Raw genomic sequence first — 15,637 nt, 5'->3', positions numbered from 1 at the left:
TTTGAACCCAATACCCCTTATTACTGGTCACTTTGGCGTTTTGGCCTCATAGGAGGTAAAACACTCACCAATCAAGTGAGCAGGCAGAGTCCCACAGCGAACAGGAAGCCAGACAAGCAAGGCAAAAGAACAGAGCACAACAGACCATATCAGCACAGTAAATGGGCGGGCAAAGCACCTGCACAGAGCCAACCACAACTGATGTTTTAGAAAAACCATCACATTAATTTTTCAACACAGTCTCCTCCTACATTTACACACACACACACACACACAAACACACATAGCAATGTCAGAATGGCAACCACTGAGCTTTGTTCATTTTCGACGTAGTAGTCTGAGCTGCTAAATCAGGACAAGGACCTACTTGAGTAATAAGCGGTTGAGACAGAGGACAGAGTACTGCACAAAGGCCGATGTTGCCCATTTTCTAAGATAGTGCTGACTTACAAATTTCAGTTACCCAAAATAGAAATACCACTTAAGCTGTTAACTTCAAACTTTCTGCATAATGACTCAAAGAGTTGAACTGCACATGCATGTAACAAGAGCTATATAACTAAGGTAAGGTAATCTCTTACCTTAGGCTATGAATTTATCACTCACCCCTCATAGCCTGTGAAGAACACATGGCAAGAGCAAGCACTGAGCCAACTATTAACCATACTCATCATACCAGGTATACAAAACTTACAAAGCAATGAAACGCACATATGATTCTGTACAGCTACACTTACACACAGATATGGATGATACTTGTCAAACTTTCACATCATCCTAAGCCTGAACTTGAATAACTGTAAATTGGAGCTATGTTTTGTATTTACACAATCTGGTTGTTGCAATGGAAACTAAAAAAAAAGTCTTTAGGGGTGACGTCAGAGTTCAGGTTACAATCAGGCAAACCACCATCAGGAGAGATGGTAATGTGTAGAGAACGTGAAGAATCCTGCCTGAGGTATCGAGTTAGCTATCAAGTTTCCTCTCTCAGTGTTCAGCACATTAGACAGAGCCAGAATAGCACAGCTGACTGCTTGACAAGGATCCTGCAAAATGTGGTGAGAGGTTTAGCTACAGTATGATTCAAAAAAAGGACGTTCCTTTCATTTAAATATACAAACAGGCCTGCAGGTATGTGAATGTTCCCTTCAGCAGAAGGTAGCTGATGTATTTGCTTTTAGTGTCACTAGATGGCAGTGTTTTACTTGTTTCTATTTTACAGTGGTCAACTTCAAATAAAGCCGGGGAGCAAACTGAACACTACGGAGGTCAAATGCTGTTTGCATCTAACATAAATCATATTTGACTTTTCTTGTGTTATAGGATCATGTAGCCATGAGAATGGGTTTCTGTGAGTGTGTTGTATGACTTCAGATATTGTCAGTGTCATCCAGTAGCATTTGAGAAAGGAAAGATAAAAGGAGGAATCTGCTGTAGATGAAACATAATAAATTCCAAAGCCGTCAACATGCTTTTTACAGCTCTTTACCAGAGCTCATAAACCAGACGCCCCTTGCTATAAATATGTAATGAAGCTACTCACACCTCTTTGAGGATGTGTATAAATATAGTTACTATGCTTTGACCATAAGAGTAGAGCCTACAGTGTTTGCAAAGTGACATAACAGCATATTCTCATTACACTGGGATTAGATTGTTATAGAAGTTGTCAAATGAGGTTTTTGACATGTAAGCATGTGTCATGTAAACAGAATTTTAATGTTTGGCTGGATAAAGACATAAAAATGTGCTGAGGATTCAAGTCGACTTACAAAAGCCTGTACAGTTGTTGCTCCACACTTATCAGAATGTATGGCCCCTTTTCTGTCCCTGTTTCTTTTTTATGTTTATTTATCATGGATATAATGGATGGATAGAACATTTTGGAAGGAGGTTTCTTTCTCTTATGAACATAATTATTATATGAGAATTAAGAATAAAGCCAAAGAAATGTAAGGATAGAGGCTGATGAACAAGCTCTACTGTGTTTTCTCCCCAGCAGCACAAAAGTTTTTAGGACATTTTTTTGTGTCAGAGATGGAGCAGCGGTTCAAAGGCCAGAAACCAGTAGTCTTAAAACCGGTCACAAAAATTACATTTTTGAGAATCTACAGTACTTCTATAGACTGTGTATTTGATTAAAAACAAAACTCGCACTGTCATGAGATGATAAGACCTTATATTGCCTCTTCCCTCTGAGCATTGCTGCACTCCAAATTGAAAGAATATCAGCTTCCCATTGAGCTATTCTTAGAGATCCACCACAGCAGACAAGACACAGGTCTACTATAACAGCAGTTGTTTACAAAACACAACACACTGTATCCAGAAACTTGGAAGTCCTCTGGGGATTACAGCCTCTGTGCTGCGCCGGGGTACATTTCCAATGATGTACTCCCTGTAAAATCTCTGTGGAATGTGTGTGCCACCCTGTTACCCCATGCTAGGAATAACTGGACAGGCATTGCAGTGGCTCAGCCTCATACCACACAATTATCTCAATTAACACCAGCCACGGGGCCTGCTGTAGGCCTGAGAGAACAGCATTGTGTGGGTGCTGTTTCGGATTCAGCAGATGGAAAAAGGTTGGAGGGAGAGGGGAGAAGAGAGGAAGGAGAGATAGCTCATGCTGTAACGTGACTCTGCTGCGACTCTCTCGGCCATTGCTCCTCATTCCATTGTTTGATATTTGCCTTGGCAGGAACACGAGGCATCATAAAACATGCATCCTGAACATAACTTCGGTAAACCCACCAGGACTTAGTCTACTAGCCATCGTATCTTTCTCCCTCCAACCACCTGTGCTGCCATCACAGCTCAATTTCTCATTTGTCACAGTCACAGGTTTTTGGAGACGTTTTCTCCTAGAAGTACCAGGATTAGAAGACGCACACAACACCATGGAGCAGTAGACATTAAAGCACCACAACTCATAATTAAAGTCAGGCAGTGTCACAGGAATACATGTCTACAGCCATGTTAGCAGCTCATTGATCCTGAGTCAAACATGAACATATGTACCAAATTGTATGGCAATCTATCAAACAGGTCAACCACAGGGGTGCTAGTCAGGGGATCGCCAAAGGCATTAGGATCCATCATCTGGGAACCGTGTCTGTACTTATTGTTGGGCAAATCTTTTTGTAGATGTTGAGATATATATGAGAGATATGTATATGTTTACCTGCTGATGGTGCTAGACAGAAAGTCAGGGGCTCTGGAGACCATGAATACCTCTGTTATGTTTCATGTTGATCCACCAGATATAAAATATAGCATTCAGTTTTCTGGACCAAAGTATTGGAGCCACCAATACAAACGTTATAATAATAATATAATAATTATAGCAATAATAATAAATAATAATATTAATACAAAAGTTGGTCCACTCCCTTTTATATTTTTCAGGGTTTAGATTAGAAAGTTAACTGAAATTACACTACAGTGCTGGCAATCTTCCTGCATCCGTTAATTCTGTCTCGCCTACTTCTGCATATAGAAATGTTTGGACGATTCAGATATCAAACTACTTCCTCATTTCAGCCATATCCATGACCATCCTAAATATGTGAGTGCATGACCAAGAGACTTAGTGAATCTCTATACATCATCACAGAGAAGACAGGCCCCAAAGGTCCTGTGGGCAGTCATGCAGAGTGAGGCAGAGTCCTCTATATAAAGGGTTGCAACAAAGTAAGGTTCCAGAAGGTGTTTATTCCAGTATTCCTGGTTATCCTTTTATTTAATTTTATACTAGGGCTGACAATACATTATTTTTTTTCAATTGTAGAATGTAAAATAAGAGCTTAAAATACCTACAATTAATGAAAAATGACCATTGCAATTTGACAGAGCCCATAATAAAGTCTTAAAACTGCTTCAACTTTCTAAAATAGCCTCAGGATATTGATTATGAAAAAAAAAAAAAGCAACACATCATCACGCTCTGTACATATTTAATTAATGGTTAAAAGTTATGTGATTATTTAAAATACAATAAATTACTTTTTTTTACTATTAACAAACTGAATAAACAATTTAACAATTGCAGCTCTATTTGTCACTGAGAATACCCTCCAGAAGCTCTGTACATTTGTTTTCAAAATTAGCTGATTAACTGGAAAATAGAGATCTGCAGTGTTGAGGTAAAACTGAGTTCAGAAGTACAACACTACCAGGCAGGAGGCTCTCTCCCTGAAGAGGCATGTCAATCTGAAACCATATCTCAGCAGCCTGTCTTCACCCACTCTATCAACACCATCAACTGCTGTAAACCCCATTCCTTCACTCCATCCTCTTACTAACCTTTCTATATTAAGCCCCACTAACTCCCGCCCCTTGTTTGACCATCAGAGTGCTATACATACACATTTCACCAAAGGTATTCTGTAGTACATTGCACGTACACTGCTTAGTCCTCTCCAATTACTGTTTATTATGACTTCAATTTTTATGCACATACTATAAAAGTCACTAAGTCACTGCACATTGCATTATAACACGTATTAAAGATTTTCATGGGTTTTGATGGTATACTTTGTGTTTTATAGTCTAATTTAAATTTGAATTAATTTTAGCTGGATCTTCCTAATAAACGGAGTGTATCACCCTTAGCTTTCACTCATGCTGAGTTTTAAAGCTCACAATTGAAAACATCTTTGTTGTCTGAAGCGTGTGGTAGCTCACAAGTGGATTTGATAAATGTGTGTCTGCCTCTTTACTGAGCAAGCAGTATTTCTCTCTTAACTGGCAAGACAGACAGAGAGACCACTTCCTTTCTAATCTGCAGGACAAAGAGCTGTCAGTGACTCAGCCAATGTCAAACGCTGTGATCCAAAAGTCATGTTGTTATTTTGAATCATTGCTAATGTTAGCAAGCTAAGCAAGCTCTATTCAGGAAGTGGAAGCTACTCAGCCTAACTTGCTTCCATTTCCTGGGTGGAATACAAGTTGGTGGTTTATAACAAACTCAGTTATAATTTTATAAAATAAGTAATTTATATTCTTTGTGATGGCTTTTACTACCATCTATCAATTCATTTATTTATATACTTATTTATATACATTATTATTTGTGTATTATTAATTTATTATTTTATATGTCATGTACTAATTATACTAGTTTAAGTGCTTTGACAATTCATAAATATGACAACTAAGAAAACTCATATATGACAAGATGCAGCTGCAAGCTCCTGAGGAAATCTGGTTAAATGAACCTTGAGTCAGGAATTTTGGTTGACTGAACCTTGACATGTCCTATTAATATAATAACACAATACTGATTTGTGTTATGATTTGTGTATGTGTGTAATCGTAAATGCTTAAAAAAAAAACTACAGATATTTCTAAATAAATCATTAACTGTTTATTCAGCAATTATGAATGTGTGTTATAAACCATTTGTCTACAGCTTATACTGTGAATACTGATATAGGCTAAAGATTTTGTAATGATACTAAATCAACAATCAGAGATTACCAGTACATAATGACAAGAATTAGTTATGTGACTTATCGTTCTGGTGGGTGTGAAAATCATGAACCTTCACAACTTAAAAGCAGCAGCTGAAGAATGCAGTTCAGAATGTTAAAGCTGCATGTATGTACAAATGTGTGCATGGACGTTGTGCATGCCTTGTGCACATTTGTGAGTGTGCGCGTGTGTGACCAAACTGCCATGGTACAAGATGAACCATCTGTCACCAAGAGTTGGACTGTAAAGATGCAGTTTCTCACGCCCAAGAACCCTATACCCCGAATCTTCAGCGCTGATTGATAAATCTTTTCTTCCACAGCAGGTGCTTATACATGTCTATATTTCAGTGTGTGTTGGGTTGAAGCATTTCACTCTTGCAGAATGGGTGAAACCACTCTCGCACATCGTGCCTAAACACACATACTAAGCCGTATTAAAGGGGTCTGTAAACTAGCCAAAGGACTGAAACATCATGTACAGGCAATTTGTGCATGTAGAAAGAGTGAAGTCATAACCTGACACTAATGTTCTGGCCAGTGTCTAGAGCAGCTGTCAGATACAGTCTTTGATAAGAGCGACACTTTTGGAAATGATGACATATTGATGTAGTTTCACACAGGGCTGAATTTCTCAGACTTAACGTTCAAGCGTCGCACTAAATGTCATATGTCATTCAGCCGCCTGTCTATTTGGCTATTGTTCAGAGCAGCTGTTAATACATGCAGTTTGTAAAGAATTCAACTTTCAAAACACTTGATGTCTAGATTACTCACAGTTGGGGAAAAACATTGAGATCAAGTAAAAGTAAAGCAGCTTTGAGGAAAATACCCTAAATACAGCTTCTGTCTCACTTCTCTCATCACCACAGTTTCTAACAGCAGCAGCAGGCAGTCATTTGTAAGTTCCAATAAATTCCAAAGGTTCCAGTATAACCACTGTACACTACCTTCCCAGTGCCAACTCATAGAACAGTGGGTCATGTAGACCTATCTCTGTTCTGGACACAGAGAGTTAAAACCAACCATGTGTATGATGGCAAACAAGCTGATTTTCCCAAATGTGAAAGTGTTTCTGTAAAATCCCAAACGATTTGGGATGAACTTGAAGACATCACAACTGATTAATTAGGCACAAGGTCTACTCAGCTATGTCAGCTGAAAACAGATAAGGTTTTGGAAACATTGGCCTCATTGCTCCTGCTGAACTTTCCACGATGTGGAAGCGGGAACAATCGTCAGTTGAAGTTAATATTCCCTCCTGTTTGTTTTGGAATAGATCTTGTCTTGGCTTCTTTTTCACTGCGTGTCAAAAACAGGACAATTCTGAATGCCTCTCTAGTATTAATTGTGGGAAATAACCATACTTTCCAACCATATTTTCACTGATACCCCTGAACTGACAGCTGAAACTACACTGCATGGTGTATCTTCTTAAAATTGATCTCAATATGTTTGCCAGAGGAACAGCGAGACCTCCGCCTGCATGGAGCTGGTTTGTCAGTCTAAACTTCTCTGTAATTCCATTCCTGTGAGACTATGAGGATAGCAATGGTATCGTAATGGGACAGGAAGTTGGGATATGGACCCTGTCTGGCGCCTCAAAGACTACTCTGCACCATCCCAGCATGTAAAAGATCCCAAATATGACATGGCCCCATGTCTGTGGTGACAGCGTAACATGATGATCACAAACTTCAAAACACTCTCCACAACATAACTTCAATCACTGATGGCAGCCTGACTGAGCAGTCAGGAGGGCTGGTATGATGTTGGTGAACTGCACTTCGTAGGGAAGCAGGATGCTTTTAGAATCCATGCTGTAGGAAAAGAGATCCATTACATATAAATACATCTAAACCGTGTCTCAAGTAAACTATAATGAGCTAATCTGAAAATTGAAAAACTCATTCTCTCCTAATGTCCAACCACTTTATTTGGATGGGTCACCCAAAAGCATCTAAACTTTATACCAGTTATCAACAACAAAATAACCTTTGTAGCTTTTGGGAAAGTCAGCAGCCCTAAACTGTAGCGACTGACACCTCATTAACCTACCACAGCCTGCAGAGGCCAACACTCCTAAGTATCTGTTTCTTTGTATCGTCAGTCCTGCTCGTGTGGACGCTTGGTGCCCCCAGAATAACTACCAGGGGTCACAGTGTTGAGTGAGTGCACAGCAAATGAAACACAGGCCAACACACACATACTCGGGCACACTTACTCATACACAGGTGCAGACAACAACACCCCATTAGTCCCGTACAAGTTGTAGGCGACACCCCAGGGGATTTGTTTGTATGTGTGCCACAGGCTGAGTGCATTCATGGCCTCTAGTTCAGGACCATGAAGGTAAGACTCCCACTGGGCTGGTCCTGGCTCTATTTCAGCCTCCCACTATGAAGTGGAAAGTTTTAACCAACATGCGTTCGCTATTAAATGCATTTATCAAATACTGTGAAAACAGTTACTGTTAGATAATCAGTGTCATATTCGCAGAAAAGCCTGTTATGCAACTTCAGAGATGTGCAGATGTTTTTCAGCAGGGATGGGGGATGAAATAAAATTTAAAAAAACAAAAAAACAGAACATACTATTACAGTCAAACTTTAAAGAAGAAAAAGTTTTTGATTCCTATGAGCATTTTCTCATTTATTTGAATTTGCCTGCAAATGAGATTGAGATTGAGATCTGTAGGGCTGTACTTTCGTTTCCCCTGGTCATACAGGAAAATGTCAACCTCAGAGTTGAGTGCAAGAGAAACTCAAGTCATCACCAAAGTCATTCATGTCACTGGTGTGGTTAAAAAAAAAATCTGTCATTTCTTCTACTAACTACGTAGGACATGATTCAGACCAAATGTGGGATGGCACCAGTGTTACACTATCCACATATAGTAACAGTAACTTCTGAATTTACTGTAGCTCTACACACGTTACATTACACTGTAATCAGAGCATCATCCCATGTGTTGGATCAACATGTTAACTTAGAGCTAAGTTTGAGAAATGGTAACAAATCACTGCAAAATGTCAGTGGTCGGGGAGGAATTCAGATCTTCCTGTATGGAATATGTAAATTATGTAAAAGTGCTAAAGTATCAGCTATCTATCAGCAAAACATTCTTAAAATATGTAAAATAAGCACTTAACTGTAAAAAAAAAAAATAAAATGTTGTCAAATGAAATAAAAGTCTCCCGCTGATCTGTAATAGAGTAAAAGCAGCATAAAACTGAAACACTCAAGTACGTTAGATTTGTACCAAGTGTTTGAGTGAGTATGTTACATCGCACTGACACTGACTCCCTCTGAAATCAGAGGGAAAAGCATTTCCCTACAATACTTACAGTTTGTGCCTGTTTTATTTATTTAATCCAGCATAAAAGTGACAAAACCGGCATGACAAGATCACTGACAGGAAGTTGTGGGGCACAGAGGCCCTACTGAATTTACTGTAGCTCTACAATTGTGTGTGTACATGTGGACATTAGTACTAACAGACGTGTGAGTACAACTAAGTTGCCATAATGAAGATTGTTTGAAATCTGTATCTGTGAAACTTTATGTTGATGCTTTTTATGTGTATGCATTGCATTTACCTACTGTACATATTAATGTGTGTAGCTGAGGCCAGTGTGTGTGTGTGTGTGTCTGCCCTTTGCAGGCAGTTTGTAATCAGCTGTCAAAGTGGGCTATGTCCCCACTGCAGCCATTGCAGCAGTTGAGAGCGGAGCTTCGTGCTGGGCAGTGAAAAGCTCTCAGGTCCACTGCATGCTGATCCATGCAGCAGCAGAAGCAGCAGCAGCCTTTGAGGTGGAGGACGGACGGGACAAACATTCAGCTCGCACTTCTGCAACATACAGATTAGCTGCATTTTGTCAGCTGGGAGCATGGTGGTGTGACTGTGTGTGTGTGTGTCATTCTGTGTGTTTGGTTTGCCTGTTTTCAGTGACTGTTTTGGGAACTGACAAGATAAAAGGTAAGACCTGAAAGTACTCAATATCTAATCATGGTCAATGCGAAGTAATATCCAATAATGCTACCATATAATACAACTGCTACTTTTGTCAATAACAAACTCTAATAACAGGATAATAAAATATTTAACTGCAATTTGTTGATCACTTTTGTATAAATCACCACCAACAAAACATTTACTAAATATACCATTGAATGTCATAAAAATACCATACCATTGTTTTGTCTTTCTACGTCTATATACACTATTTAAGGATTCAATGTTTTCCTTGTCATACGCACTGGCAATATGTGCTGTCAAATGCAGCATGGCATACTCATTTAAACTATACTACAAGACATCATGTGAAAAAAAGTCAAGAAAAATATAAGGATTCAAATTACAAATATGTCAAAATGTAAAATGTACATATGTCACAACTATAGCAAAATTAACAATAAATTAAAATAGCAGAGGATAATGTGCTAGACAAGGCCAAGGATATACAGAGGTCAGAGAGTTCACCATCCTACTGGCCTGAGGAAACAAGCATTTATATGAGTATATATACAAGGTAAACAAAGTGTGGATTTTGTAAATGGTAACGAAAACACCAAGAGAAATAGACCATTAACAGTATTTTCTTTAGTTTCTTTCAGTATGATGATTCTGTATGATATGATGTGCAAAAATGGTCCTCGGCCGCGGTCAAACAGGGGACACTGCAGTTAGATGGTCTATGTGACCACCAGGACTCAACATTAATTAGGGATATTAGTGAAAGTTGCCACCATTTTTTTAAATAACACTAATTAATAACACAATTAAGGATACAGAATTTACAATTGAGGAATTTTATATAAGGTCAACCGGCTAGGACACAGGCAGTAGTTATTGTCCAAAAGAGGCATTTGTGCAAATTCTAAATATACCATGTTCATGGAGAGCTAAAGTACATGCAAAGTTTTGGGCAGTTTTTTTTTTTTTTTAACTGAATAAAAAATTAATTAAATAAAAATATTTGTTAGTATTTGAAGTATTGTTAGATATAGTCTTTATAATTAAAATTGTATCTGAAAACACAGCCTCCTGAGCACTTTGATTAATATAGCCGGCGGAGACAAATTACCTGTACCTTTCATGTATAATTGGATATGATAACAGTGACATACTGTTGCATATTTGTCTTTCAATATAAGGGATAAGTACACCATAGCTTAGCTATCCTTAGAGTAAGGCTATGCTTGAGTTGACATATAGATATCTGCCCACATAGGAAAACAAACATTTAGTTGTTCCAAATAACTACAACTGAAGGTGGAGTAAAAGATAGATGAGAGAGCTTTTACTCCACCTTTGAGTACGGTCATGTGGGAGATGTGACATCATTTAAATATGGGGAACACGGGGCATATTTTCAGACGGTCTCTACATTCATGGTGTTGCATTCAACTGTTCACTAAGAAAGTGACTGAAATTTTTCAAAATGCTATAGATACAAGTTCAAACTCCCTGTGCTTTCTCACTTCCACACAGCTGACCAGTGCCAGCATGAAGTGAGAGAAAATATCTGACCGTCATTTTGGAGGAGGAGATTTGTCAAAGCTATTAGGCAGTCCAGCAACTACCAGGTCAGAAGAAGCAATCACAACTTTAGGTTGGTGGAGTTTGTGACCAAGTATTTCTTGACGTACTTTTGATAATTTCATATGAATGCAAGTAATTTTTCTATTTTCTGTCCTGTCCATGCATGCTTAGAGATGATTGAGCTAGGCCTCGCTGATGGTAGCCTGATCGATGAGCTGATGGAGCTGACGGCTCAGAGCCTCGGTCACCTGGAGATCCAGGAGCACTTCAACATCATCAAAGAGATTGGCAGAGGGAAATATGGCAAAGTGCTGCTGGTAACACATCGCTTCAGGGGTATGACTGCAGTTTGTAACCATGTGATACCGTTGGACTGTAATATTGTTCTTTTAAATCAGTGCAGTTAGTGTAGGGGTACTGAAAAAAAAAAAAAGAATTTCGGTCTATGAAAGGAAATTATTTTCCGAAACTTTCCAGACTATGCAAATTTGTTGTATATGACCATAAATCATAGCAACATAGTTTCAGCTGTAAATAAATTGAGAGCTTGGTGGGGGTACCACCCACTTAATGGGTAACTGACTGGAAAGAGGTGTAAGGTTATAGAAAAGCATTGCTATACGGTATGTTCGATAATAATTCTATTATACAGCACTTAATATCAGTGAAGCGTCACTGAAGTGGTCATAGATATTTTTAATTTCCAAATTCTTTCATAAGACAAAGGTGTGCATGGAGAGACCTAATAATAGCGAAAGTATGGATGGTCTGCAGGGACTCCCATGGCCTTGAAAGTGATGCCCAAAGCCTCGACTAAGCTGCAGGGCTTTCTGCGAGAGTACTGCATCTCCTTACACCTGTCCCGTCACCCCTGCATCGTGGGCCTCTTTGGCATTGCCTTCCAGTCTGATGAGCATTACTGCTTTGCCCAGGAGCTTGTCATTGGGAGGGACCTGTTTGCTGTCATCCAGCCAAAGGTGAGTCAAACACTGGTAAAACAAGACCAACAGGCTTCCAATAGGCCTGGACAGTGGATGTAGCGAGGTACAGGAAAGAGAGCAGTGGGGGCACGTCTGTAGCTCTGCTTCTGAAAGCTGGTCACAGTTTAAGGAAAATGTGGATTTAAATATGTTCGTTTTAACCCTAGAAAAGATGGAAGTAAACACCCATTGCTCACAAGCTTTCTTTATGTGATGCTTTGTGATCTCTGCTATATGTCCTCACTTTTTGTCCTGGCACCTTTTCTTCCACTTTAATCTGTTCAGGTGGGTATTCCAGAGTCTTCAGTAAAACGCTGTGTCCTCCAGATCGCAAGTGCTTTGGAGTTCATCCACAGCCATGGCCTGGTCCACCGTGATGTCAAGCCTGAAAACATTCTTCTGTTGGACAATCATTGCTGCCAGGTCAAGCTGGCAGATTTTGGCCTGGCCCAGAAGAGAGGCACTCTGATAAGATTCATCACAGGTACCCTGCCCTATATGGCCCCAGAGCTTTGTACCGTGGCTCTGCTGGAAGGCCAGAAAGAAGTGACTGCTCCCCCACTTAGCGTGGAGCCAAGCCTGGATACCTGGGCCTTCGGAGTAGTTATCTTCTGCATCCTTACGGGCTACTTCCCCTGGGAGCGCTGCATGGACTCAGACGACTTCTATCAGGAGTTTGCAGACTGGTGCAGAATGGAGGAGAGACCTAACACTGAGGAGGACATTCCTCCTCTGTGGAAAAGGTTCACTCCAGAAGCCATGGAGATGTTTGGTAAGCTCCTAGCTTTGGATGCAGGGAAGAGGTGTACAGTAGGAGAGGTGAGAGCATATGTGGAGAAAAACTGGCTTAAGAAGGTACATGGGAATGGGCAACAGCAGACAGGAGAAACAGAAAAAGCCAACACCTCCACAAATAACCTAGGAAATAACGAAGTGGAGGAACATCCCAAAGTTCAGTGACATGCAGATCACATTTTGGTGCAATATATATCTTCTTTATACAGTAATAGCATTAAAAGCTATATCTGAAAACACTTCAAGTGCCTGATATCCAGCATGCAATTTGCAGTGATGAAACATCATTTAACAAGGACGACCTGGTAGCCAAATTCAGAGAAAAAACACATAATTACATCCCTTATTAGATTTCAGCTGGCAACCTGTTACAGACCTCTCTCTCTAAATAAGAGGCAAAGATGAGACGAAAAGGATGCAACAGAAACAAAGACTCCACAGGTGTTATCTTTCACAAATGATTAGGTCGTGACTGAAGAAGTTGCCCATTAAGTGGGTGGTACCGCACTTTGTGTTTCATGGTTGCGGCATAAAAATGTGCAATAGTGTGAAATTACAAAGTTTTAGTTACTCAAATAAGATGCAAGACACGATCCCATCACATTCATCATACTGTGATTTTAAAGCTTCATCACATCGTCACTGACTCCTACACAATGTAACAAAGCATTTGGGTCAACACAAGACCATTGTTGCTATTCCTGAAGCACACCTATGTTGTTCTGAATAACACAGTGAAAGTGTAGTAGCAGAGGAGGCACATGCTTACTTGTTGCCTAATATTTGCAACAGCACCACAGCTGCACACTCTGGCCTTCTGTTCAGGGTATGACTACTGTGTTATCACTGCAAACTTTAAAAGCAGCACAGTTTGTTCTGTTGCTGTACAAACTAATAAATCTTGTTTAGCGTTCCAAGGGTCGACTGTTTATTTAGATCATTTTCATATACAGTTTTAACTTTGATATACAGGATTTATTCTTTTGTGTCAATTAGCTTGTCCTCTTGTTTACTTGCAGGTCAACTCAAAACTTTTCATGTATAACAAGTTCACTGATCTGTTTTGCCCTAAACTGCAACATATCATACAGTCTGAGATTTGATGTAAATGCAGAATGCATGTATATTCATTTATGAACTGTTCATTTTAATATATTGTAATATTTTCATTTTTATTGTTTTAGTTGTTTAATTTTTCTCACGGCAAACCCTAAAAGGAAAACAAAATAAAAATCATGCATCCATTCACTCAGTGGACAGTGCTCTTTTCAGCCACTCTCTCAGGCACATATCATATTACCCTCTTTGAAGTTACAGCCATGACCTAAGTCAAATCTCTGTCTCACTTCACTGACCTTCTTCAGCCACTTTACACACAAAGAATCTCTTGGCAATATACTGCAGCTGGTTCTCCACTGATGGATGTCCTGTTTTTGCTGGGGTCTACGGGACGCCACAGGTGCTTTCAGGATTCAGCGTGTCAGCCCCTGAGGAGAGCAGACCCCAACTTGGCCCGAGGTTTGAACCTGCTTGCCCCCCTGTCATGCTTTACAGCCTATTTAGGACATTACACTAACCAGGGTCATCTTTCCGCTGACCCCTGATCCCAAGTGCTCATCCAGGTCTGTTATACAAACACTAATACGGCCAAGGCAAATCCAACTGCAAAGCCTGTGTTGGCATTTGACTCGCAAACTATCTGTGCTGGTGTTCACACATGTGACAGACCCTGTGTTTAAAAGATTAAAATAATGTTTTGCATACCTATTCTGTATAACAAGGCAGCACAACCAGTATCTTCTGGAGTTTTAAAATCTAAAGGCTTTTCAATGCAGATTTTTTTTTCACCAGTTTTGCGCAAGAGTGACAGATTATGCTTTCCTGTCTAACGGTACAAACTCTTGAAGTTAGACTAAAGATATTAGTATTATTTCCAGGAAACTACATCAACACACAAATCATAAGTCTTATCATCTCATGATTTCCTTTGCTTGCCGTTTTGTGCTGTTATGAGAGGCACTGTGGTCACAGACTTATCTACATGGTTGTCGCGTTTCTGATACTGGAGTATTTAAACACCACATTAGCAAAACGTCGTGCACTGTTAAAGATACATACACATGTCCTTGTGGACAGGGACGTTTCTGCCACTCTTAGTGCCCGGGCCAGCAGGGGTACTTCACTTTTACGATCACAGTTACCAGGGAAAAACTGTGGAGTAGTTTATTTGAAAACATCAAAATTAAGATAGAAATAATTTATGATGCTTTATGGATCAGTTCCAAATTTTTGGTTGCCACATTGTGAAAAAGCTCTCTGGCTGGTGTCTGTCCTCCTCCAGCTGGACAACAGCAGACTGGATGTCTTAATAAAGTCTAATCTAATGATCCTTTATTTATGATTTTGTAGCAGTTATAACTGAGAAGTCCATTAGCATTTACACCAAATCTAAACAATTCCAGGATCACTGTGTGGCTTATTAGGAGCCAAATCTCATGGATCCACCACAGCTTCTTTTCTCAAAGTTCCTTAAATTGTTGCCAATTATTAAAGGAGTACTTGAACATGTCGCATCTACGTCTTTGATCTGTTCACAGCTGAACAATGTAAAGATATTTTTTTTTTCCATCTTTACTCATTTTTAGTTAATCCCTGCTTTGTGTTGTGTCATCAACAGCATGTGGTCAGTCAGTGAATATATTTACATGCACATTAGAACCCGGGTTAGGAGTCATATCCTGCTTTTGATTGTATTTAGGGTTTCATTGTTTATATGGAACAAAAGCTCTGCACATGTGAATTTAACATCATCCAGGTTTGTGATTAACTCCATAACCTCCCTG

At 39.5% G+C, this 15,637-nt stretch overlaps 1 protein-coding gene across 3 annotated transcripts; it reads left to right on the top strand.

Annotated features, from left to right (window-relative positions):
- Positions 1–9,202: 9,202 nt before the first annotated feature.
- Positions 9,203–14,020, top strand: si:dkey-8e10.3 (serine/threonine-protein kinase SBK1). Of its 3 annotated transcripts, none has more exons than XM_041046144.1 (4): positions 9,203–9,453; positions 11,191–11,355; positions 11,794–11,996; positions 12,285–14,020. In XM_041046144.1, the coding sequence occupies exons 1-4, from the start codon at positions 9,246–9,248 to the stop codon at positions 12,957–12,959; spliced, it is 1,251 nt and encodes a 416-aa protein (XP_040902078.1). In that variant the 5' UTR covers positions 9,203–9,245; the 3' UTR covers positions 12,960–14,020. The 3 variants fall into 3 exon arrangements, with proteins under 3 accessions (XP_040902078.1, XP_040902096.1, XP_040902087.1); XM_041046162.1 differs by lacking the exon at positions 9,203–9,453 and adding an exon at positions 11,013–11,063; XM_041046153.1 differs by lacking the exon at positions 9,203–9,453 and adding an exon at positions 11,019–11,089.
- The last annotated feature ends 1,617 nt before the right edge of the window (positions 14,021–15,637 follow it).

This window comes from Toxotes jaculatrix, chromosome 2 (assembly GCF_017976425.1).
Source record: "Toxotes jaculatrix isolate fToxJac2 chromosome 2, fToxJac2.pri, whole genome shotgun sequence".
Classification (NCBI taxonomy): Eukaryota; Metazoa; Chordata; class Actinopteri; family Toxotidae; genus Toxotes; species Toxotes jaculatrix.
The sequence above is the reverse complement of the archived record's forward strand: the minus strand, read 5'-3'. Positions and strand labels throughout refer to the sequence as shown.